General features: G+C 34.3%; 1 protein-coding gene across 1 annotated transcript in view; it reads left to right on the forward strand.

Moving 5' to 3' along the window:
• RFWD2 (ring finger and WD repeat domain 2, E3 ubiquitin protein ligase) overlaps positions 1-24,095 on the forward strand; it is a 227,116-nt gene that overhangs the window by 52,974 nt on the left and 150,047 nt on the right. Inside the window, exons 4-6 of the mRNA XM_008582996.1 lie at positions 4,481-4,578; positions 12,042-12,118; positions 12,813-12,932. Of these exons, the coding sequence (XP_008581218.1) occupies positions 4,481-4,578; positions 12,042-12,118; positions 12,813-12,932 (295 nt within the window). The remainder of the gene's footprint in view (positions 1-4,480; positions 4,579-12,041; positions 12,119-12,812; positions 12,933-24,095) is intronic.

The following is a 24,095-nucleotide window of genomic DNA, read 5'->3' on the forward strand; positions in this document are numbered from 1 at the left end:
CCACACTCCCAAGCGGCGCACTGTAGCAGTGCACCACTGGGCCGGCCCGGAAGTTGACAGTCTTAATGTTAGGCTTGCTGTACTGTGAAGCTTCTTTGCAGTTTTATTTAAAGCAAAAGTTCATAAGTATTTATCCTATTCTAACATGTGAGGCCTATGGAACTTCAGTAATTAACAGCTTGTTGTGTCATTTCTCTTCTAACTTGAATCCTGGCTGGTAAGCTGGAGCCAAGCAATATATCCTTCAGAGCTCCGTCCAAATTATTAGCACTAAATCAAATTGGACCATATCAACTGTTTATCCCTCATCCCACATATAAATAAGTCTTTATTAGTAACAGGTTGGAGCAGGAACTTCTCTCATTTTATTCATTTCCACTTGAGAACTCATTTCTTTATACCTGATTATTGTATGTTACTGGTAGTGATTTGTCCTTATTGTTATAATTCCTTCTTTTTCTAGAATTTTCTGAGTACTCAGTTTTCTATATCTACTCATTCCTGTTTATACAGATAGAAAAATATATTTGTACTTTGTAGGAAGGTATATGCACAATAAAAGAGCTAGATAACCATATACATGTATAGAGAAATATCCATTATTATCAGATATATACTTAAAAGAGGAAGTAGCCACCTATTTATGTCAGCACAATGTGGTAGTACATAATTCTTTTTAAGAGTTGCAGCATGAGTAGTTTGAAAACTCAGGTGGACATAAGACATGTATCACTTTTACCTATTAATGCCCACCTATTTTGGATCACTGGTCTAGGTGCTAATCCTTCTCTTGGCATCCAAAGTGTTGTACCTGAACTGGTGATGGTCAAGTAGGTTGGGCAAATGAGAATGAATTAGAGTTACTGGGGTAAGAAATATTAAGAATTTCTATTAGTGTTTTATATGACCCAGAAGGTAGGAGAAGTATGTTGGTTTCTTGATTATATCTATTCCTTTATGCATTCAGCATTTATTGAGTTCCAACTCTTTAACAGGATATTATGCTAGATATAAGAGTACAAAGATGAGTAGAACAAATCCCTGCTTTTAATGAGCAAATAGAAGAGGAGCTGACTGGCACATACAGAGATAACTGCAAGATAACATAGTGACTGTTTCTCTAACTGGGGCATGTCTATTCTGGGGTGGAAGTGAGGTAGTAGATGCTATAAGATAAACTTGATGCATCTTGTTGTCACTTAAGTTTTATACAGTGGTATGTAATTTGATACATTTCAATTTTATAATAAAAAGATATTATCAGATACATGGCAGAAAAGTCACTCAAACTTTAGTTGCTGAGGACAGTTCCTTCTGGCTGTGTCCCAGACTGTGTTTTCTTCTGGGAGGGATAGTGTGGTAGTAAGCTTGTTGAAATGGGATATGATTAGGATGCTTAAGAAAGGAAAGGAGGATGCTCTATTAGGGTTCTCCAGAGGGACTAAATCAATAGAATATGTTATATATTAGAAGGGCTTTATTAAGGGAATTAGCTTACACGATTGCAAAGGGAAGTCCCAAGATAGGCCATCTGCAAACTGGATGCTGTTAGCATGGCTCAGTCCAAGTCCAAAGGTGTCAAAACCAGGACAGCCAGTAGTGTCTTTGGTGTAAATCTTGGAACCCAAAAGCTGAAGAGTCTCAAGCCCTGATGTACATGTACAGAAGAGTGAATCCCAGCTCCCGTGGACAGATTGTTGCTTTGTGTTGCTTTGCCCCCCATGGATTTGTCACCCCTCTTCCCCTGGGTGACAGAAATGCAAAGGATTACTCAAAGCCCATCTCTTCTGAGCAGTGAGAGACCCCAAAGTGGTTAACTTCCCTGGAACCCTCCAGCGAGAGGGATCCCTTCCTCGGGAAATAAACTCCAAATTGGGGTTCTCTTCCTGCATTTATTTTCCAGACCAGGAAGTTACAGAAGAACATAGGTGGGGTTATAGTTTAACAATATAGGCTGGTAACTTTCAGTGAAACAAGCCAGATGACTTTCCAGTAAGGCTATCAACAAAAGCTTGGTCTTAGCAAACATTCCCTCTGCCTTTAGCAGTTTTCCAGCAACTTAAATATCAATCAGTAATTAATCTGTCTTTGAGCCAGCAACCTTGCCGTGCCCCAATTCTTATCTTGCAACAGAGACTCAATAGCCTGGGAAAAATTCCCTGTCCTTGCAAGGTCAATATTTGAAAATGTAAGGCTTTGGAAAACCAGGCCTTGTGAAGTACATATGCTTTATAATATATTCCACAACAGAGAGAGCCCTTTGCATTTTTTTTTTTGTTTGTTTTTGTTCTCTCCGGGCTCCCAAAGGACTGGATCGTTCCCACCTATATTGAGGGTGGATCTTTCTCCCCCAGTCCATTAGGCTCTCATGCTAATATCTAATGGAAACATCCTCATGTACACACCTAAAAAGACAGCTTTACCAGGTTTCTTGGCATTCCATAATCTAACCAAATTGACACCTAGAATTAACCATCACAGATGCTCTACTAGATTCTAGAATAGTTTTTTATGTATTGATAGACTCTTTCTCTGACTTAGCTTGTTGTCATATTATTTACTCATTTTGTTATACTATTTGTTCATTTAAATAAATTACCTTTTTTTTTAACAAAAGCTATTTGCTAAAACCCAGAATGTCCTCTTTCTGCTTATCTGTCAACCCATCTCTCATATTTAATAACCTCCCCAGATTCTCTCCTTCATGACTTGCTTTATTTGAACTTGATGATTTTTTTTTAAAGGGTTAAATCTTGTCATGTAATGTTAACTCATTTCCTTTTCCCCTAAACAGACTATAAATTTCTCCGTGTTGGAATTTTTAGTCTGTTGTATTTGCATATTTATGTTATGCTTCTGCCTTGTAATAGAAATGAAAACAAAAACATTTAGTATATTATTTCCTTCATTGAAATTTTTATGTAGGACATTTTTAGTTAGATATAAATGGAGCATATCTTCTGATGATATGGTAATCCTAGCCTTGTCATAGTTAATAGAGGTGATGATATTGTTTCTGGAATGCTGTGTAAGTCATTTGTTCAACAGATATTTGGGTATCTGTTATGTATTAGGGATTTACTTTAATCTTTAGGTCCCTGTGCTGTGTCAAAGACCACTGTTACTGTTATTCTCCATACCTTCCCTCCCCCCCCCTTTTTAAAACTTGTCTTGAAAGTAACAAATGTGAGATGAGAAAGTAGTTGAAAACGAGAGTAGGAAAACCTGATGGGTGTAGGGTTTTTTCTTTTTCTTTTGATAGGGTGGAGGGGAGTAGGTAGATGTAAAATTTAGCTTCAGTTTATAAAGTTGAAGTAAACTTTTAGTAATTTGGACATAGAATAAAAGAGGTACTTTCTTTTTAGGAATGATCTTTATAAATCATCCTCTAATTTCTTAGGAAAATTTTTTTTTTCTGTTTGTTAGAAGTAATGCATATTTACTATAGAAACTTGAATTAAAGACATCTACAAAGAAAACCTTTCCCATAATTATATGATCCAGAGATAAATACTGTTAACTTTGTGGTGAATGTCTTTTTTAGTTTATTTTAAATGTACACATATACATTTTTTTTAACAGAAAGGGGATTATATTGTATCCACAATATAGATAGTAATTTTTATTCAGCAATATAGTGATATAGTGAACAGAAGGGATTATATTGTATCCACAATATAGATAGTAATTTTTATTCAGCAATATAGTGATATAGTGATTTTTTTCTCATGTCAGTTTGATATTTTTCTGCAATTTGGTTAAATAGTATTTAAAGAGTTTTTTATTATAAGGTAACACACAATTGTAAAAGGTACAACATTACAGATGTATATATAAAATGTAAGAAAGGAAAAATTTCCTGTAATCATATTTCTCTAGTGAAACTATTAATAGATTGTTTTTCATGGCATACATATTACAATATGATATTTATTGGTTCTTTAGCATTGCATTGGGTTTATATTTACAAATATATTTAGTCAATTTCCTAGTGTTTAGGTTTTTTTTTTGTTAGTAGTGAAGGTGGTGATTTACTCATGCTTATTGACTGATTTTTGTCTTTGGTTAAGTTTTCTCGTTTTTTATTTTATTTTATTTTTTTTTAATGAGCTCTTTGTGTATTAAGGATATCAGGACTCCAAGAAAACTGATAGTCTGTTTGCTTAAATAAACCACAAGCTTTTGTTTTTCTCGTGTTGTTGTTATGTATTTAAATTGCAGAAACGTAAAATTTAGTATGTTTACAAAATTTTCTATCCAGTAGGCTTGTTATTCAAGTTTATTTTGAAATCACTTTTGTATACTATTGGTTCAACAGATGTCCTATGTATCTTTTTATGATGTAAAAATACAAGCTGAAATAAATTTAATTGTTAGATTATTTATGTTGAAAATGAGAAATAGAAGACTAACAGGTATTTGTGACCAGTTTATTACTTTTTCATTGATTAATCCTGTTTTATTTTTTCCCTGCCAATAGCTACAAGTGTATTCATCAGAGTTTGGAGGACAATAATAGATGCCCCAAGTGTAACTATGTTGTGGACAATATTGACCATCTATATCCTAATTTCTTGGGTAAGTTTTTGGGATAATTTTTAATTTTCAAAAATATTCCATCCATTAACGTGTGTACTAGCACTAATTTAGTCAGAAAACCTAGCTTAGAGGTAAGCAAGCCTCTTCTCTGCTGCTCACCAGGGTGCTTTCCTTTCCTTGGGTGTGACATAGATTCTATACATTGTTAGTACCATATTGTATTACTTTTAACTTTCATTTTAAAAACAACTGAACACAACTCTTAGATTCTTATGTTGATGGCTGGACAGGATATGAGGCTTAAGGAGAATACCAGAGGTCTAGAACACCTTTATGTCTCTTAATGCAGTATTGTGCATTCCTGCTACTTCTGAGGTGTAATCCAGGAAAGGATTAATGAGGAAGAGGAGCCTATGTTTAGTGAATGTTGAAGAGAAGGGGGGGAAAACTTGGGTATAAAGATTCCTAGGTAGGGGAAGATAGTCTGTGAACTGGGGCAGCAATCAGAAAGCAAGAACTGGGAAGGCAGGCATGGATGTAGGACTTGAGAGAAGAATGGTAAGAACTGGAGGAGACATGAATAGGGAACCCTTAAGTGTTAAATGGTAAATGATTGGGAATAATATCCAGTCAGTGGCTAATTGTGAATATTGAAAAAATTCTACAGGTTGAATAGCCTAAAATATTGTGGGAAACCTTCAGTCTGAATGTTTTGGGAATGAATAATAAGCCAAAAATTAATTTTCAGATATGGGTAGGCATGAAGTAGGCCACTATTGGGTGTTTATAAAAAGGTTAATTCTTCATTCTAAAGAGTTGACATTGCTCAGAGTTAGTATATGGTGACTAATTGTGTATTAGATTCTGACCTGCCAGGGCTTCAGTTGCAGTTTAATTTTGCTTAGCTCAAATGGTGGTTTATAAGAAATCATGAATTTGAACTTTTTCAGCTGTGGGTTTCCTTTTTATGTCTGCTTTAAAATTGCATTAGCTACAATCCTTTTTTTCTATGTCACTTTTCACTGCAATCCAGTGTCTTCATGAAAGTAAATCACTGAATGATAGCACAGCAGAAAGGAACCCTGAAGGAAATATTTTGAAGATTTTCTGCTGGAATGACAAATTTTTCTGAGTAGATGAAGTCTTACGGCAAACTTAGAGAAGGAACTTAGGGAAAGAACCAAGAGAGAAATATTGAGTGGTATGGTACTCAGCAGTACTAGACTCCGTGGTCTAGGTTAAGCAAAAGAGAAACCCATTTCTGCAAAGCAGAATCCTTTGTCCCTCGTCTTACAAATATGGACTGATGGTGGCCTGTGGTATCTAGGATCACTCCTCTCTCTCTGTTGTTAGAAGTTTGGAAAACTACTTCTGTGGTCAAACACAGAAAGGATTCTGATGTTCTGAAGATTTTGGTATTTACTAAAATTTTCAGGCAACATTCCTTAGTGACTCCAAAGGTTTGAAATTCTCTTATGTGAGTTTCTCGTGAGAGGAGTACGGTATACTAGTATGGAAGGAAAATAAAAATTTAGTACTGTTTAAGTTGGAAAGGGATTTATTACATTTATGTATTCTCAAACATGTATTCAGTGAATAGTGAAGTCACAATTACTGATATTTTAAACTGGAAATTATTTTGGCAGTGATCTAGTTTTAACCTTTTCTTTCTATGGACAAGAAATTTTTGTTTTAGGTAATTGGATGTAAGTGTTTTATGCCAGTATTTGATGTCTTTTAATTATAGTGCAGCTCCTAATGTGACTGTATATGTCAGCCTTGGAGGTAGCATTTTATCCTGCTATATATCTTTCTTTTGCCCATCACCCTTTGCAGTCTTTTGTACAATAATGTTCAAATCCTTAGGTTCCTGCATAGGTAGATAGGAACTGTGTCTCCTGTGCAGTCAGAAGAATGCCACTGAGATTTGTTGATCTATGTCTTCCTGAAAGTAGAATACCACTTTTTTTCCCATTCTGTATGAAAAAACTCAATTCTAATTTATTTCCATTGCTTCAGCTTGAGATTACATGATTAGCATAGTGCCTGCAATTCTTAGTTGGGTTAAGACCTTGGGCCTTTTAAAATGATTTTAAATTTCCTCTTGACCATGGTAAAGTAACTAAGCATATGTTACATAATTCTGAGGTATTCTCAGCAATCTTGCATCTTTTTTATTGATAGGTTAGGACCTTTCACTTTTAATGCTGTACATTTACCTAAGTCATTGGTAGAGGGCTGAGTCACACAATTTCTGTAGCAGTGATCTATAAACCTTTTTGCTTGTATAACCCATACAAAAAAATCTGAAAAATATGTACCTCCTCACACATTTTTAAGATTAACATTCAACATTTTTCATCATAAGTTTAAGTGATTATAAAGAATATAATTTCTAAAATATTATAAATATACTTATTTTAAAACAAAACTGTTTTATCTTTTAAAATGTATTCTGTGGAATCTAAATATAATTTGTTACTTAACATCATTGGTTTCAAAATACATAAATAAGCTTTTTATTAATGATGAGAAATTTTATTTATTTTCTCTGTGAACTTCTACTTAAATTCCATATCATCCACATAATTTTATCCTTATATAATGTATTTTCTCGCTTGAAATCCTTATTGATCTACCTGTAATATTTTCCTGTAACAGAAATGTATATAAATAGAAATTACAGACTTAAAAGTTTCTTTTGAATGTAATTTTCTATTAAATTTTAAGAAGTCTTAAATATTGTTTCTGGGTTGCTGTTTAATTATTTTTAGTATGTAATTGATCAAACAAACAAATATTACAAATTGTATAAAGTATTAGACATTAATTTTTATAGTGAATGAGCTGCTTACTGAGGTGCGTGGTGCCTTTCTCCCCAATTTGTTCAAGTGCCATTGATGATTATTACTAAAACAAGGACTTAGTTTCATTTGTATTTTTTGTTTTTAAAAGTAAGTTTTGAGAAACCTTGTTTACATAAAAAGTTGATGGGGATTGAAGGAGTGTTGTTAAAGCAATATCACTGAATTCTTTAACCTCTTTTTCAATTACATGCTAAAAAACACTTACTGACTTATTGTCCAAAAAAATTTTTTTTAATGCCTTCTTATTTATCAAATCAGGCCCTATCTTTAATTTTGGTGAGAGGAAAGAGTTGGAAGCTAAACACTCAAGATGGGTTTGGTTAGAATTCTGGTCATTAGAGTTGGGACTTTTTCATCAAGACAGTTTGATTTTTCCTTTCCTATTGTAAGCACTCCGTTACAGTTCCTCCTTCTGATTTCTTTTCCCTGCATCTCTTCTTCCACCTTCCACACCATTTTTTCTCATTCTCCCATTTCTTCCGTCCTCTCCTCCAGTGCACACACTTTCTGCTCCTCTCCATCTCCCTTGGTCTTGAGGGCTCTCCTCTCTTCTGATCCTGAAAGGGCTCATTCAGGGTTGAGGTGGGAAGCTCCCCCCGCCCCCCAATACACACACAGCAGGTGTTCTCCTCCACTCCTGCCAAGGTTTGCTCTGTAGCTTTTCCTCCCACATCCTCCTCTCTCATTTGAGCTGTCTTTCTCTAGCTCTCTCTGTGTATATATAAAATTTGTAAATTGAATTTTCATACTTTTTTCTCTAACGAATGATCCTCTTACTCATTAATGTAAAGGACAACATGCATGCAAAGTTTAAAAAAAAAAGTAGCTAACACATATAAAGTCTTTACTGCTTAAAGGCACTGCCTTTTTTTGATGGCCAGCCAGTACAGGGATCAAACCCTGAACCTTGGTGATATTAGCACCATGCTCTAATCAGCTGAGCTAACTGGCCCACCAAGCACTATATTAAGTGCTTTATGTACATGAACTCATTTAATCCTCATGGCAGTCCTATGAGGTGGGTACTTCTGTTATCATCCTCATTCCTCAGGTGAGTAAACTAAGGCACAAACACAAACAGGTTGAGTAACTTGTTTAAAGTTATACAGCTGGTAAGTGGTGGAATTGGGATTTGGTCTTACATAGTCTGGCTCAAGAATCTATGTTTTTCTCTATTATCCTGCAGAAATGTGTTTTCTTAGTACTAAGAAATGTTTGTTTTTAGTACTATGTATATTATAAAGTTTTAATTTAATTTATATTCACAAATGTATAAGCCATTCTTCAGGTTTAAATTTCAATTCTGGGAACTGATTATAGTTTCAAGTAAATGCTTATCTTGATTAGAAATATGAAAGTGTTAGCTAAAAAGTGGCATGTCAGATTTGAAATCCGAGAACATGTCATCAAGGTTTAATTTATTTATTCAGCAAACACTGAGTGCCTACTGTGTGCAGGGACTGTACATTGGTGAATAAGACAAGAGATTGAGTCATCAAATGCTTCAGTCTGTGGTATAAAAAGGAAGTTAGTTGGTGTGTTTTTCTGATAGCAAAACATTGCTTTTAAATTTTAAATTTGTAGATTACAGAATGGAATTCAGCATTTTGCTTTTCTTATGAGTTATGGCATAGTTTTTTTTTTTTTTCTTTTGCCTTTTTTCGTGACCGGCAACGGATCGCAACCCTCAGTGTCGTGCCCGTACCGGACCGGGACCTGCAACGGGATCGCAACCCTCGGTGTTGCACCCGCACCTCGCTCAGCCAGTGAGCAGCCGGTCTGTATGTGGGATCCGAACCCTCGGTGGGAGCGCCGCCGCGCTCCCAAGCGGTGCACTGTAGCAGTGCGCCACCGGGCCGGCCCTATGGCATAGTTTTGAAAGGATTTTCCTTATACGTATGTGATTTTGATGACTTCGATGTTTTGATATTTGAATGTTGAGTCCATACCTTGAATTTTAAGAGATGATGTTGGGTGGTTTTTCTTTGGTTGTTAAACATTTAAAGTACAAAAGTAATAAAATACTCTGATGAAGAAACAATGTAAGCAAAGTATACTTTAAAAAAAAAAACAAAAATAACTTTTATTCCCTAGGGGTAACCACTGTTCATCATAGGATACAGATTTTAAAGGAGATAAAATAAGCATTTTTTCAGGTAGCTAAGTGAAGAATCTGATACAGTAATAAAAACTTTAGTTTGGTAAATTTAAATGTCTTTATATATAAGTTTTGCAATTTAATTTTGTAGCCTTTATTTTTTATTTTTATTTATTTATTTATTTTTTAAAAGATGACCAGTAAGGGGATCTTAACCCTTGACTTGGTGTTGTCAGCAGCACGCTCAGCCAGCGAGTTAACCGGCCACCCCTATATGGGATCCGAACCCGGGGCCTTGGTGTTATCAGCACCGCACTCTCCCGAATGAGCCATGGGCCGGCCCAATTTTGTAGCCTTTAAAACCTTGATTGTTCTCTGTATTGTTGGTGAGAATCAAATACAATGGTATATGAGATTCCTTGGTAAAATGGATGTGGTATATGCATATAAAGTATTACAGTTATTTGATAGTTACAGTTCTCATTCAAATGCTTAAATCTGTAACTGAAACATTAAACTCTTTTTCACTTACTCCTCTTTATTCCCACTGCATTATTTCAAGCTCTCTCCTTTATCTTCTTTGGATTACAATAATAACTTTGTTAGTGAGGAACATATAGTTCAGGCTGTTCAGGCTCTTACAGACCAGGCTCCGATCTGCCTACATCTTCAGCCTTAGTTCTTAGCCCCTATTAATCATTCAAAAAATCACTCTGACCCTGTGTTTCAGCTATATCGATTTTAAATCATCTTATCTCCTGTAGTTTTATGACTTTGCTACACACACACACACACACACACACACACACACACACACACACACACTCACTCTCTCTCTCAGTTCTTTTCTGTTCCTCTTTCTGCTATATGAGTCCCTTTGTGCCTCTTATAGCCCAATTCTAATGTCACCTTCTTGTGGAGGTGACAAGATTCTAATCTCATCTTCTTGTGTGAAACCTCCTTGTTAACATTTTGATTGATCCCTGGCCTGTGTACTTTCTAAATCTGTTTTAGAGATAGTACTGATTATCACATTATGTTACAACTACTGCATCATATGTATCTTGCTTGTCTGACTTGCTTGAGGTCTTGGAATAGTGTTTTTTCAAAACTATTTATGGTTGCATTGTGGTATAGTGGAAATTACTAGACAAATATTATAGTGGAAATTATCATTAGTACCCCAATTCTGTCTTGTTCTAAATGTCACTGTGAATAAGTAACTTAAGCTTTCTGTCCTCATATTTCCTTATCTCTAAGTAGGGAAAATAACCTCTAAGATAATGTCTACAAAGTTTAGTGCCTACCTAGCCTAGTACTTAATGTCCCTTTTCTTTATCAGTTTTTTGTATCACTTAGTATGTGCTGGCTATAAAAACAAAACAAAACAACAAAAAGCAGAGAAATACAATTAAAAATGACGTAAACATTACAGAAGATGTGTAGATTCACAGGAAAAGATTTTCCAGAGCTAGTTAATTCAGTGGTTCAGTGATATCATCAAGTTCTTTTCATCTTTCTTTTCTTTCATTCCCAGCATATGCCTTGGTCCTTTGGCTAGTTGCTCTCAAGATGGCAAGATGGCTCTAAGCAGTTCCAGATATCATTCCCTCATGAAGGCAGGGAAAGAACTTGTTTTTCTCTTTTTCTTTCTGAAAGACAGCACACCTATCATTGGTCAAAAGTGGGTTGCATACTTAACCCCTCATCAATCACTGGCAAGGGTATGAATGGCTAGATTGGTTTAGGTTAATCAACAATCATAGTGTGGGTTTGGAGAAGGATCTAGCCTTTCTGAAAGTTATATTGCAGTCTGACACATGGAAAAAAAAATCATGTTATCAAGAAAAAGGGTAGGATGGATTTTGGATAGGTAAATGATAGTATCTTCCGTGGTATTTATAGAGAAGTTACAAACAAAAAAGAAGAACAAATAAAAATCATTAGTGCTTATCTCATAGTAGTTACTCAGTTACCTATGCCGGTTACCATGTGGGGCACGGGACGGTCTCACACAGTGAAGACATGTCTCTTTCCCACGTACCAATAGTGTTATCATTGCAAACATGTAAGAGAAAGTACATATTCTAAAGAATTCTTCCTTTTTTTTGTCTTTTTTCGTGTCCGGCAACGGATCGCAACCCTCAGTGTCGCGCCCGTACCGGACTGGACCGGCAACGGGATCGCAACCCTCGGTGCTGCGCCCGCACCTCGCTCAGCCAGTGAGCGGGAACCGGTCTGTATGTGGGATCCGAACCCTCGGCGGGAGCGCTGCCACACTCCCAAGCAGCGCACTGTAGCAGTGCGCCACCGGGCCGGCCCTAAAGAATTCTTCTGTAGTAATAGTAGTAGTAGTAGCTGCAGCAAAACTTTTCTAATTTGAGATAAAATGTAAGGCTAACATTTTCTGTTTAGCATTTTTTTAATTTTAGGACTTTCTTAAAGTTAAAATAGAATCCATCTAAACAGAATGATAAGACAATACATTTAACAAAAATACAAATTATGTGTGCTTTTTGTTTTATTTCTGCTTTCAGTGAATGAGCTCATTCTCAAACAGAAGCAAAGATTTGAGGAAAAGAGGTTCAAATTGGACCACTCAGTGAGTAGCACCGTATGTTTCAACTCTTATTACTACTTTAAATAAATTTCATTTTGTTTTTACTGATTTAATATTAATTAGATGTTAATACTTAGTATATTATAGATTTTTCTTAAAGGAGATTTGTTTAAGATCATTCTTTTCAAAGAAATAACATTCTTAATTGCATTGTCTATAATACTTTACTAGAGTAACTATCTTTTGAAAGGTCTGGTGGGATCGTATTGAGACAGAGTTAGCTTGTAATACATGGCATTTGAAGGATTATAAGGCAGATGAAAAAAATTTTAGGTATTTTGAAAAAACTGTTTAAAGATTTTCAATTTAAAAAAATTAACCCCAAATTATTGAGGCAAGTGAGCTTAAATTCTTTACCAAATGAAAATTTGTAAAAATGGCTAGACTAGTAATTAATATGCAGTCACTTATTTTGAAGGAAAATTAACTTTAGAGATTTTGACTTATCTTGAATGTGCCTCATATCTGTTACTTAAATTTATCTAAACGAGAAAAAGTGTTTAAATTATGAGTAGAAGGCAATGGGGAGCCACTAGCTGGGAAGGAGTAGGTTGGAACATTGTAATACATTTTTGATATCTATGTTAATAACCACGTTGGAAAGTTCTAGCAGTTAAACATTTGTTTTAGAGTCTCTGAAACAATATTCTTAGGAAGTTATTGTGTTTCTTCTTTTCTTCATTTTTAGAATGGCCATAGGTGGCAAATATTTCAAGATTTGTTGGGAACTGACCAAGATAACCTCGATTTGGCAAATGTCAACCTCATGTTGGAGTTACTAGTGCAAAAGAAGAAACAGCTGGAAGCAGTAAGTGGTAGCTGAACTTAAAACTTGTTTTAAATGGTGATTTTTTAATGCAATGAAAAAGACCTAGAAATGGTTAAAAATAATAGGGTTGTGTCACTAATTCATCCTTTTTTAATTGGCTAGAAACATCTGCAAAGTGTCACTTCTGCAGATTCCCCGTTTTCAGGTAAATGACAGAACAAATTCCTTATAATATAACTTATTTGCAGTGGCCAGTTTATATTAACAAAAGCTGAGTGTTAAAGATCATGAGGAAGTAAAATTTTATTTTAATAGGAAACAGTTATATTGGTTATCTTTCTTCTAATGAATATCTTCCTTGTCATATCTTCTCCTCTTCACACATGAAATTTGGAGGAGAAAATAGAGATTATTTTTTTCTACGTAAAATCCTTTTAACAAATGTCCATTGGTAGCAGCAGTGGTCTGTGGCTTAATTAAGAGCATTGTAAGAGATGTGTACTGTATCTCAGTATAACTTGTTTCACTACATGAAATGTAAATAAATGTAAAAAATATAAAATGTGAAATTGCATGTTTTAGGAATTCTGAACTATTATAAACAACACATACCTCAGCATAAGCAAATACCTATCCTGACCTAAACATAAAGGGGGTATTTATTGAGACAGTAAGGGAGTGAGTAGCTCACACATATGAAAAGGAAGAGCTGAGCAAGAAAAACTTGAGAAGATTAGAACCATGGCATGGCTTCTCTGGGGGACTACTACAAGTAAATGAGATCAGGGACTTAAATGTTGAGAGTTTTCTTTAGTGCATCTTGTGCATATATTGTTTGGACAGCTCTGATTTTCTTTTTCTCATAGATTTTTATCACATGGTGGATAATGTGGCCATCTGCAGCTCTTCATTTATATTTAATGTTTTTTGGTAAAAGAATAAAAGAGGTTTTCCTTTCTAACCTCAGTTTAGAAAATTCTGGATAGATTCTGATTAACTTAGCTTGGATATGGATCCCACTGAAAATAGGATGGGAATCTTTCTGTAGGAGAAAGGAGTATGTGAGGTTGAGTCAACTAAAATGAGTATCTCCCATGGTGTGTCAAGTGTGGGGGGAATTTCTCCTATGGTTTTAACTATAGTTTTTTGTTAACATCTGCTATGTGCCAGCTATTGTGTTAAGGACTGTGAATAAGATAGGGTTCTGCTGTGTGCGTGTGTGTGTGTGTGTGTGTGTGTAGGTAGGTAAACTAAATCAAGTAAGTAAATATTTTCACAGAGACTTCTTTGTTATAGATTGAACATATGACGTTACCTTGCTCCCTTTTGTAACTATGAAAATGGCAGTACATGGATTTTAGAGAGTCAAAGAAAATGGGAGAAGAGACAATGGCAGGAATATATTGTAAGCTAGACAGAAAATAGATGAAAGGTAATAGATTAGCAGATCTGAGAAAATTGAATAGTAACCCAGCAGTGGCGGGAAAGCTAAGAACTACCCCTGTTTATATTGTGGAGCAAAGGCTCTGGAATTGGGAGCATCAGATACCTCATAAAGTAAAGGCTGAAAACAGGCTGGGTGGTTGAGAGTTTGTTTAAGAAGTAGTTGGAATCCTGATCCCTTCCAGCTAATGATTATCCCTTTTCTACCATAGGAGAAACCTAGAATTTTTTATCCCCACCCCCACCAAGTGGTAAAAGAGAGATTCTCTGGACTGTTGTACAACAGGCATGCTTAAAGGGGTATAGGGGGGTAGACTGAAAATAGATAATTACACACTGAATGTGAGAACTATTAACCTCCTTCCTACCTTTTAATGTGCCAACATTAGTCTTTGGGGTTTTTTTGACTTTTTGTCTTAGAATTGCAGCAGTACGATTATCTTACTTTTAGATCATGTCCTTTTCTATTACTCTCTGAAGAGACAGCCAGTTCAGAAGCAAAGTTCCTATCATAGATTTTATAGCTTTTTTTACATTATTATTTTTTATTTTACTTTTTGTTGTTATTTAACTTGATGAATATTTCCAGCATACAGAAAAGTACAGAAAACAATATGAGACTCTGACATATTCCTCAGTTTTAATACATGTTAACACTGCCGTGTCTTAGATCTGACTTTTGAGAATTAAGTATATTTTTCCTTTAAGCCCTCTCATCTCATTTCTTTTTCCTAGAGTAACCACCATAAAAAGTAGGCAAGAATCCTTCTTAAGCATGTATATGCATTAAGAAAAACATACATATTAATATCTACAACCATATAAAGTATTGTTTGTATAAATCAAAAATTTACATAAAGGATTTCATACTGTAGTTATCCTTTTGACATATACCTTTTTGTCTGCTTTTTGAGGTTCATGTTGATGAATATAGACCTAGTTTATTTTAACTGCTCTATAGTAATCCTTTGCAGGAACATTTCTTAGTCTGTTGATGGGCATTTAGGTTCTTCTCAGTTTTTAGCTATAAGTGTCAGTACTGCATTTGGTCATACATGTCTCATTGTGCTTGCATGTATATACCTAGTGATTTTTTTTCAGGAGTGGAATTGCTGATCATAGGATGTGTGCATATTTTAACCTTATTAAATATTAAATATTGACAAGTTGTCTTCTGTGTGTTTGTACCATGTAAACACTTGGTATTTTCTCTCTCTCTCTTTTTGTTTTTTTTTAGTTTCTGCCAATCCGTTAGGTATCAAATGCTATTGTTTGTGTGTGTGTGTGTGTGTTTATGTGTTTGTTTATTTCTTTTTACATTTCTGGGATTACTAGTGAAGTTGAGAATTTCTTCATTCGGCCGTCTTGGTTTCCTATTTGATGAATTACCCATTCATATCCTATGTCCATTTTCCTAATGGATTGTCTTTTTTTATTTTTTATATGTAAGAAGTGTGTGTGTATGTGTTTCTGTGTTTAAGAGTGTATTTTGGATAGTGTTATTTTGCCCAATACGTATTTTGGTAATTGAATTCTAGTTGAATTGCATTGTGTTCAGAGAGCATAATTTACAGGATTTTAGATGGTTTCATTTTATCTGCTTTGTTGACTTATCAGTTATAACTTTTTGGTTTTTAGTGAATTGTTACCACATTCTACCTTCAAATAATAGTATGCTATTTCATCTGTATTTTAAGACTGTTATAACAACAGTATGCTTCCATTTTCTCCTTCCTGGCTATTGTACAATTTTTTGTCATATGTGTTTCTTCTACATATGTTATAAATTCCACAATACAATTGTTATTAACTGTGATTTAAACGATAAATTATGTTTTATGGAGTTTTTTGAAAGTCATATTTACCCATTTATTTACCATTTCTGGTGCACTTTATCTTTATGTAGATTAGATTTCCATCTGTTATCATTTTCTTTCTGTCTGAAGGACATTCTTTATCATTTCTTTAGTGTAGATCTGCTGGTGATGAATTATTTCTTCTGTGTCTGACAGAGTCTTCAGTTTCACCTTTGTGAAGTTAAAACTTGATAAACTTGATAGTTTCTATGAATATAGAATTCTAGGTTGACTTTTTAAAAGGTGTTGCTTCACTGTCTTCTGGCTTGCATTGAATCAGATGAGATGTCTGCTGTCATTGTTACCTCTTGTCCTCTGAATGAAATATATTTTGCCCAGTTTAAGATATTCTTTTTTTGGTTTTAAGTATTTTGATTATGATATGCATTGCTGTAGGGTCCCCCAGGGTCCCCCCACCCCCACCCCGCCCCACCGTGTTTCTTGTCATTGGGGTTGTTTGTACTTCTTTTTTTTTTTGACCAGGACTGGGATCACAACCCTTGGCTCGGTGTCGTCCGCACCACGCTCAACCAGTGAGCACACCAGCCATCCGTATATAGGATCCGAACCTGCAGCCTTGGCGCTATCAGCACCACACTCTCCTGAGTGAGCCATGGAGCCGGCCCCTTTGTACTTCTTGAATCTGTGGGTTTATAGTTTCCATCAGATTGAGAAAATTTTCAGCCATTATTTAAGTATTTTTCTGCCCCCTCTTCTACTTTGGGAACTTCAATTACACATCTGTTAGGCTGGTTGAAGTTTTTCCACAGGTCACTGGTGAACAGTTTTTTTCATTTGTGTTCAGTCTTTTTCATCTATCTAGTTCATTTTGGATAGTTCCTATTGCTATTTCAAGGTCACTCATCTGTTCTGCCTTCTGTGTATTTTCTTAACATGCTTATGTTTTTCTCTACCTTCTAGAACATATTTAGTTATTATAACTCTTTTAACATCTTTTAACTACTAATTCCATTATCTGTGTAATTTCTATATTTTTACAAATTGACTTTTCTCCTTATTATGTATTTTACTGCTACTTAGCATGCTTATTAGTTTCTTTATTGGATGCCAGAAATGGTAAATTTTAGCTTGTTCTGTGCTGAGTATTTCTATATCTTCCTTTATACATTCCTGAGCTTTGTTCTGACAGGTAAAGTCACTTAGAACCAGTTTGAATCTCTTGAAGCTTGTTTTTAAGCTTTGTTAGGTGAGACCAGAGCAGCTTTTTGTATACACACATTTGCCTGAGTATTCTATCTGATGCCTGTGTATTACAAGGTTTTCCACTGTGACTGCCAAGAACATGTAATATTTCTGGTTCTTTGTTGAAATTCATTGTTTTGTGTAGTTGGACTTGTGTTTTGTTATTCAATAGGATTATAAATCTAGTCACTCTTACTCCTTTTTAGCCAGAAACAGGAGCTCAATTTGTATGCTTTTAGTCCTTTGAAATTGATTGTGATTTTCATTATAGCTCAGCATACAGTGCTTTGTTAAATGTTGCACTTGCATTTGAAAACAATATGGTATTTATTGTAGTGCTTTATAAATATTGATTATGTAGAGTTGGTTAATGTTATTCAAGTCTTTGGTTTTCTTTGCACTGTCAATTACTGATGAGGTATGTTAACATTATAATTGTGATTGCTATTTTTCTTTTTTTCCTGAAATTTTTGTTTAATTTATTTTGAAGTCTTGTTATTAGGCGCATACATGTTTAGAATTGTTATTTGTTTTGGATAAATCATACCCTTTATCATTATGAAATGTATATGTTCATTGCTGGAAATATTCTTTATTTTGAAGACTACTTTGTCTGATACTGATATAGATACAGTACTTTACTTATAATCAATGCTTCCATGGTATATCCTTCTTCATCTCTTTACTTTCATTCTGTCATTGACCTTATAAAGTGTGTCTTGCCAGAATATAGGTCTTTTTTTACTCTTTTTAAAAACACAATCTGATAATAATAAATTCATTAAATTCATGTGCTTCGGTCCATTTAAATTTAATATAATTACCGATATGATTGTGATTGAGTCTATACCATGGTATTTGTTTTCCATTTCTTCCATCTGTTCCTCCCTATTTCTCTTTTATTGCCATCTTTAGAAATTGAGTTTTCAATATTCCATTTTAATACTCCACTTTATCATCTCTATTTTCTGCATACTTCTTTTTGTTGTAATGTTAGTGGTTTCTTTAAAGATTACAAAATGATCTTTTTTTCCAGTCAACCTTAAGTTATAGTATGCCACTTGAAGGACAATATATTTGCAGTCAATCTTGAATATATACTGTACCACTCCAGGGAAAATGTAAAAGTTTACAACAACTCAGTTTACCGAACTCCTGCATTTTTGGTTCAAACTGTGTTGTAAACCCCACCAAACATTATTATTTTTGCTTTAAACAGTTAATACAGATGCTACTTGCCTTACAGTGGGTTGGGTAACGATAAATCCATCATAAGTCAAAAATATGTTAAGTTGACAATGCACTTAATACCCTGATAAACAGTTGAAAATACCTTAAGTCAAAAATGCAGTTAATACCCTGATAAACCCATCATAAAGTCAAAAAAGTCATAAGTTGAGCCATAGTAAATCTGTAGTCTTTTGAAGATGTGATGGAAAAAAACCCAGCTTCTTTCTTTTATTTACCAAATATTTACCTTTTCAGATGCTCATTATTTTTTCTTGCAGATCTGGGCTTTTTATTTGGTTCATTTCCCTTTCGTTTGTATAATTTTCTTTACTATTTCTTGCAAAGCAGATTGTCTTGCTTTGTATAGAATCCTAGGGTTGTTTGTTCCTCCCACCCCTATTTAACACTTTAAAGATATTTTAATTATCTTTTTGCTTCCTTTGTTTCTGGTGAAATCAGCAGTTAAGATTTTCTTTTTGACATTGATTTTTGGCAGTTTGACTAGGATATATTCCTGGGTTTCATTTTCTTTATATTTATCCTGCTTGGTTTTCATGGAACAAGAGGATCTATTTTTTGAACATTGTGAACCGTTTTTCAGCCCTATACTTTTTTTTCCTTTCCCTCTAGGTTTCCAGTGGTAAGTTGTTATAATGTTTCATATTATCCCACATATTTCTGGTACTCTGTTCTTATTTTTCATTTTTTTCTCTCTGTCAGTTTAAATAATTTATATTGAATTGTGTTTGAATTCACTCTTTACTTCCTCTGCTGTGTGCAGTCTGCTACTACTCTCATCCAGTTTTTAAAAATTTTTTAAAAATTTCAGTTGTCTTTTTCATTTCTAGGATTTACATTTGTTCCTTTGGTTTCTTTTCTGTACTTCTCTATATTTTTACTAATTTGTCCAGTTTTCCTCTCAATTCTTTAACACTTTACAGTAATATTTTAATGTCTTTTGTTGCTTATTCCAGCATCTAGGTCACCTGTGTGTTTCCTTCTGTTGCCTGTTTTTTCTCTTGATTTTTTTTGCTTATTTGCATGTCTTGAAAGTTTTTTTTATTGTATCCTGGATATTCTATATTCAAGAGTGGTATAGACACTAACGTAGTTAATATATTCTTCCTGAATAGTCTTGCCTTTTCCTTGGTCAGGGAGCAAGGATGAGAGACTGATCTCTTTCGTCTAACTCAGGAATTTAGCTGAGTTGGGGCTCAGTTGTTAATTGAGTTAGTTTAAAGTTCACTGGCTTAAAAGAATAGTATATCTTTTTAATTTATCCCCTTTTTTGTTACTGTGGGAGCATCCTTTTACATTTTAATCTGAAAAGGATCAGTCACTGATTTTTTCAGTTTAAATGTTTCGTATTGTGAAAGAGTGGTATGTCTCTTTGATGCAATTCTTCCAGATATTAGTCACTCGTTCTATTAAGTATTGATACTTTTTATATATATCCCCCATGCTTTGAAACACACGTGTTTCAAAGGTTCATTTATGTTCTTTATATCTAATGTCTTAATTGGGTGTTTGTATCTTCTTTGTATTTAAAAAATTTCTATTAATATTATTTGAAAATAAAAACCTATTTATTGTGTAGAGAAGTATATTGATTTACTAGTAAGACTGTGGATTTTTCAGTTTTCCTCCCAGTACTGTCATCTTTTAGTTTCATATCCTCTATACTGTTCAGTGCAACGAATTGGGAACTACCTGACTTGTAAAGGGATTTATTGTCTAGTCTATATTGTTATCTAGTCATTCACTTTTCCAAACAGCAGTATTTTATATTACCTTGTTTTGTTGTTCTAGAGACTTTTATTTACCAGGGCCATGCATCAGGGTAAACTTGTAGGTGGGAAAAAGATAAGTCTTCTCTCCTTACCACCCCCCACCCCAACCTGTACCCCTGTAAAATGTGAGAAGAGAAATTTTGAAAGAAGAGACTGGAATTGAGAACTGAAGTGAAGCCTGGTGAGCAGATCGGTTTTAGGAAAGAGAAGTATGGAAGGTTGAGGATTTGGGAATTAATTTCCTAAAACATCTGGTCCACGTATACTTTGGAAGATCTTCATGCATTCTCAGGTGTATTTGAAGGCTGTTGTCAATTATACAAGCAGAAGTGAATATCCTTTAGAAATTTTCTTTCGACAGTGGATTTAAGGAAAAAAATGTGTTGATACAGAAAAAAATTATCACCTAAATAATAGTAGTGTCTTCTGTAAGGTATTGTAAAATGACTTGTTTGTGAAATGTTACCTGCTCATTTTACTGAGAGGGAATTTGAAGCCAAGTAGGTGAAGCACTCACAAAATTATATAGGGTTTTTAGGTTAGAATCTTAGAACTCTTGATTTCTTGTCACCACACCAGGAAAGTTCTTTTCTTTTTTCTCCTCTCTCTCTCTTGCTTTTCCTTACCCTTCCTTTCTCCTCTCTTTAAGTAAAAATCCAAGTTAATAAATACTCCTAATTTATAATGTCAAACATTAACAAGATTTATACCAAAAATCAACAATCTCTAGTTGCATCATTAATTCCTATCTCTTTCATCAACTCCCTCGAAGCAATTTTTTCAAATTTTAATTGTTTTTATTTACTTTTGTTTTTCTGAATAACATGCCTATATCATTCTCCTTGGAAAGTCTCCTCCATTTCTTCCCTTAAAATGCCCATTGTTCAGGGCTGGCCCATGACTCACTTGGGAGAGTGTGGTGCTGATAACAACAAGGCCACAGGTTTGGATCACTATATAGGGACGGCCGGTTAGCTCACTTGGGAGAGCGTGGTGCTGACAATACCAGGTCAAGGGTTAAGATCCCCTTACTGGTCATCTTTAAAAAAAAAAAAAAAAAAGCTCATTGTTCTCCTGTTGAGAGACTGCTATAGACTTTACTTGAGAAGATGAACTCATGGTAACTAAATTCATAAGGACTAAGTTACTCATTTAGAGTAAAATTAAAGATCAGTTACATTAGATGTTTATGTAGGTCTGACGAGTGCATTTTCTCCCACTTGGAAAGCTATCTAACATGCCATATATCAAAAGGATAATAAAGCATAGAATTAGAACAAGAAGAGTTAAATGTATGATTAATTGTATTAGGCTCTGATTAGGCAGTTGCTTCTATTTCCACAATAGAGATAACTATTTTTTTCTGATTTCTAGAATAAAATCAAAACTTAATTGCAGAAAATGATAGGAAAATATAGAAAACCACTGTTTTATAAAAATTTGAAGCAAATTCCATTTCACATGGCAGACGTGGACTCTCGTGAAACAATTGACTGTGAACTGGATGGGACAAACATGACAAAAACTTGCTATATTGCAAAGAGTACTGAGAGTGGGACTTAGTTTCTAAATATGTATGTTTCTTTTTTCTTCTAAATATGTTTCTTTTTACCCTTTCTTACTCCATTTCCTTACCTGAAAATAAAAGAATTGGGCTAAATGATCTTTTTTGGAAATTTTGACAATTGTAAGAAATGTTCAGAGAATTAGCTTCTTGAACTCCTATTTTTAGTACTGGGTTAAATGACTTAAGGAGATTACTTTCATGTGCAATTTCTGAGACTGTTCTAAGAAAACATTATATGGCTAGACATTATTTTGATGTAATTGGCTATACTTTTCCCATTTTTAAGATTCTCTTTTTACTCCTCCACTATCTCTTCTATATAATTTTCTTTCATATTTACATATGAAATTACAGTTTCATAAATTTGCCATTTATCTCCTTTAGTGTATTTATTCCTTTAAAGAAGATTAATCTGCAGAAGAAGGTGCCATGTACTGAATTCCTAGTGTATATAGTTGGTCCCATTTTTCTCTTTGACCATGAGGCTTCCACCTATCCCTTCCTACAAATCAATTGCATGTTCTATTTACATGTTGTACTTGATAGACTGAAATGTAGTATTCAGACTTACTACTTTGAAGATAGTTTGTACATTCCTTTGCAAATGAACTATGTTACTATATTAGCAGTCTTGGAAGTATATGTTTCTTTTTGTGTAAAAATATGGTCCTTGCTCTCTAGACAAATAATATGTGGACAGTTACAGATAATCAGTGTAGAGAAGTCCCAAGAAACATGCCGAGGATCTGGATGCTTTGTCATCACTGTTGGAACACAGACCCCTTGTGAGTTTGTTCTGTGTGACAGTTTAACTCACTTTTCAGAAATGGGTCTAAGGTCCAATTAAAGCTGGTTTGATATGCCAGAAAAATTTCAATCTTCATGATACCATGTCTTCCAAATTTATTTGATTGTAAAACATATTAATTCAGTTGTGTTTTTAAATGGGAATATCCTGTTTTGATTGTCAGTTCATATTTATCTTCATATTTCCTTATTTGCCTTGACTTAAAAGGATAAAAGGCAAAGTAGATGAGAATGGAGTTTTTAATGCAAAGATTCTTTTTCTCTCTCCAAAGGAATACACTCTCAGAGTGGGTGTAAGGTGGCTATGTTGTTTTGTAGTATGTGTCGTATCTTAGTGGTTCTTCAAATTTTGATTGCCTTATTCTTATCATCTGTGCACTTGTTAAACATAGATTCCTGGAACCTTTTCTAGAGTAATAGAATCAGAATTTCTAAAATCTGCCAGTGTCTATTTTAACAAATGCCCTAGATAATAATGTTGCTTAGCCTGGTAAATGAAAGTTTTATTAATCTTTCTTATTCATTTATTTTTGTTTGTTTTGGAATTGCTCCACTAGGCTTTTTTATTTCCCCTTTCAAATAAATATATATAAGAAAAATAAGCATTATATTTGTTCACAAACCATCTCTTATTGTTATTCTGTTTTTAGCTTTTGATATTGTTTTTATGTATATTTATCAAATTCATCTGGAATTCCTTGGTTCTTCCTGTGAATTTTAACAGTAAAGGTACATACTTGTATTTTTATGTTTTGATACCCAGAAAATGTCAAGGCTCATAATTATCATTTATCTCTTTCATGTTTGTTTCAGTTACCGATTTGGGTTACTTTCTCCCCTCCTTAACCCCCACTTGATTATATTAAAATATTTTGGTTTCAAATGTTTTTGACTGAAACCTTCTACAGAAGTGTATTAGTTCTGTTGCACTCTCTTTGTTACCTCTCTCCCGCTGGGTGACAAAGACTCAAAGGATTACTCAAAGCCCATTTCTTCTGAGCAGTGAGAAACCCCGAAGGGGTTAATTTCCAGGAACCCTCTAGAGAGAAGCATTATTCCTCAGGAAATTAACACCAGACTGGTGTTCTTTCTCAGTGTTTATTCTCCAGGCCAGAAAGTTACAGAAAAAGAACATAGGTGTAGTTATGGCTAAGTATAGTTTAACAATAGAGGCTGGTAACATCAGTGAAATAACAAAGTGACATTCCATAATGCAGTTTGCAAAAGGTTAAGCCGATCCACCAACAAAAACTTGTTCTTAGCAAATACCGTCTTTTCCTACGGCAGTTTCCTCAGTATTTTTACG

Source organism: Galeopterus variegatus, unplaced genomic scaffold (genome assembly GCF_000696425.1).
Source record: "Galeopterus variegatus unplaced genomic scaffold, G_variegatus-3.0.2 Scaffold2789, whole genome shotgun sequence".
NCBI lineage: Eukaryota > Metazoa > Chordata > Mammalia > Dermoptera > Cynocephalidae > Galeopterus > Galeopterus variegatus.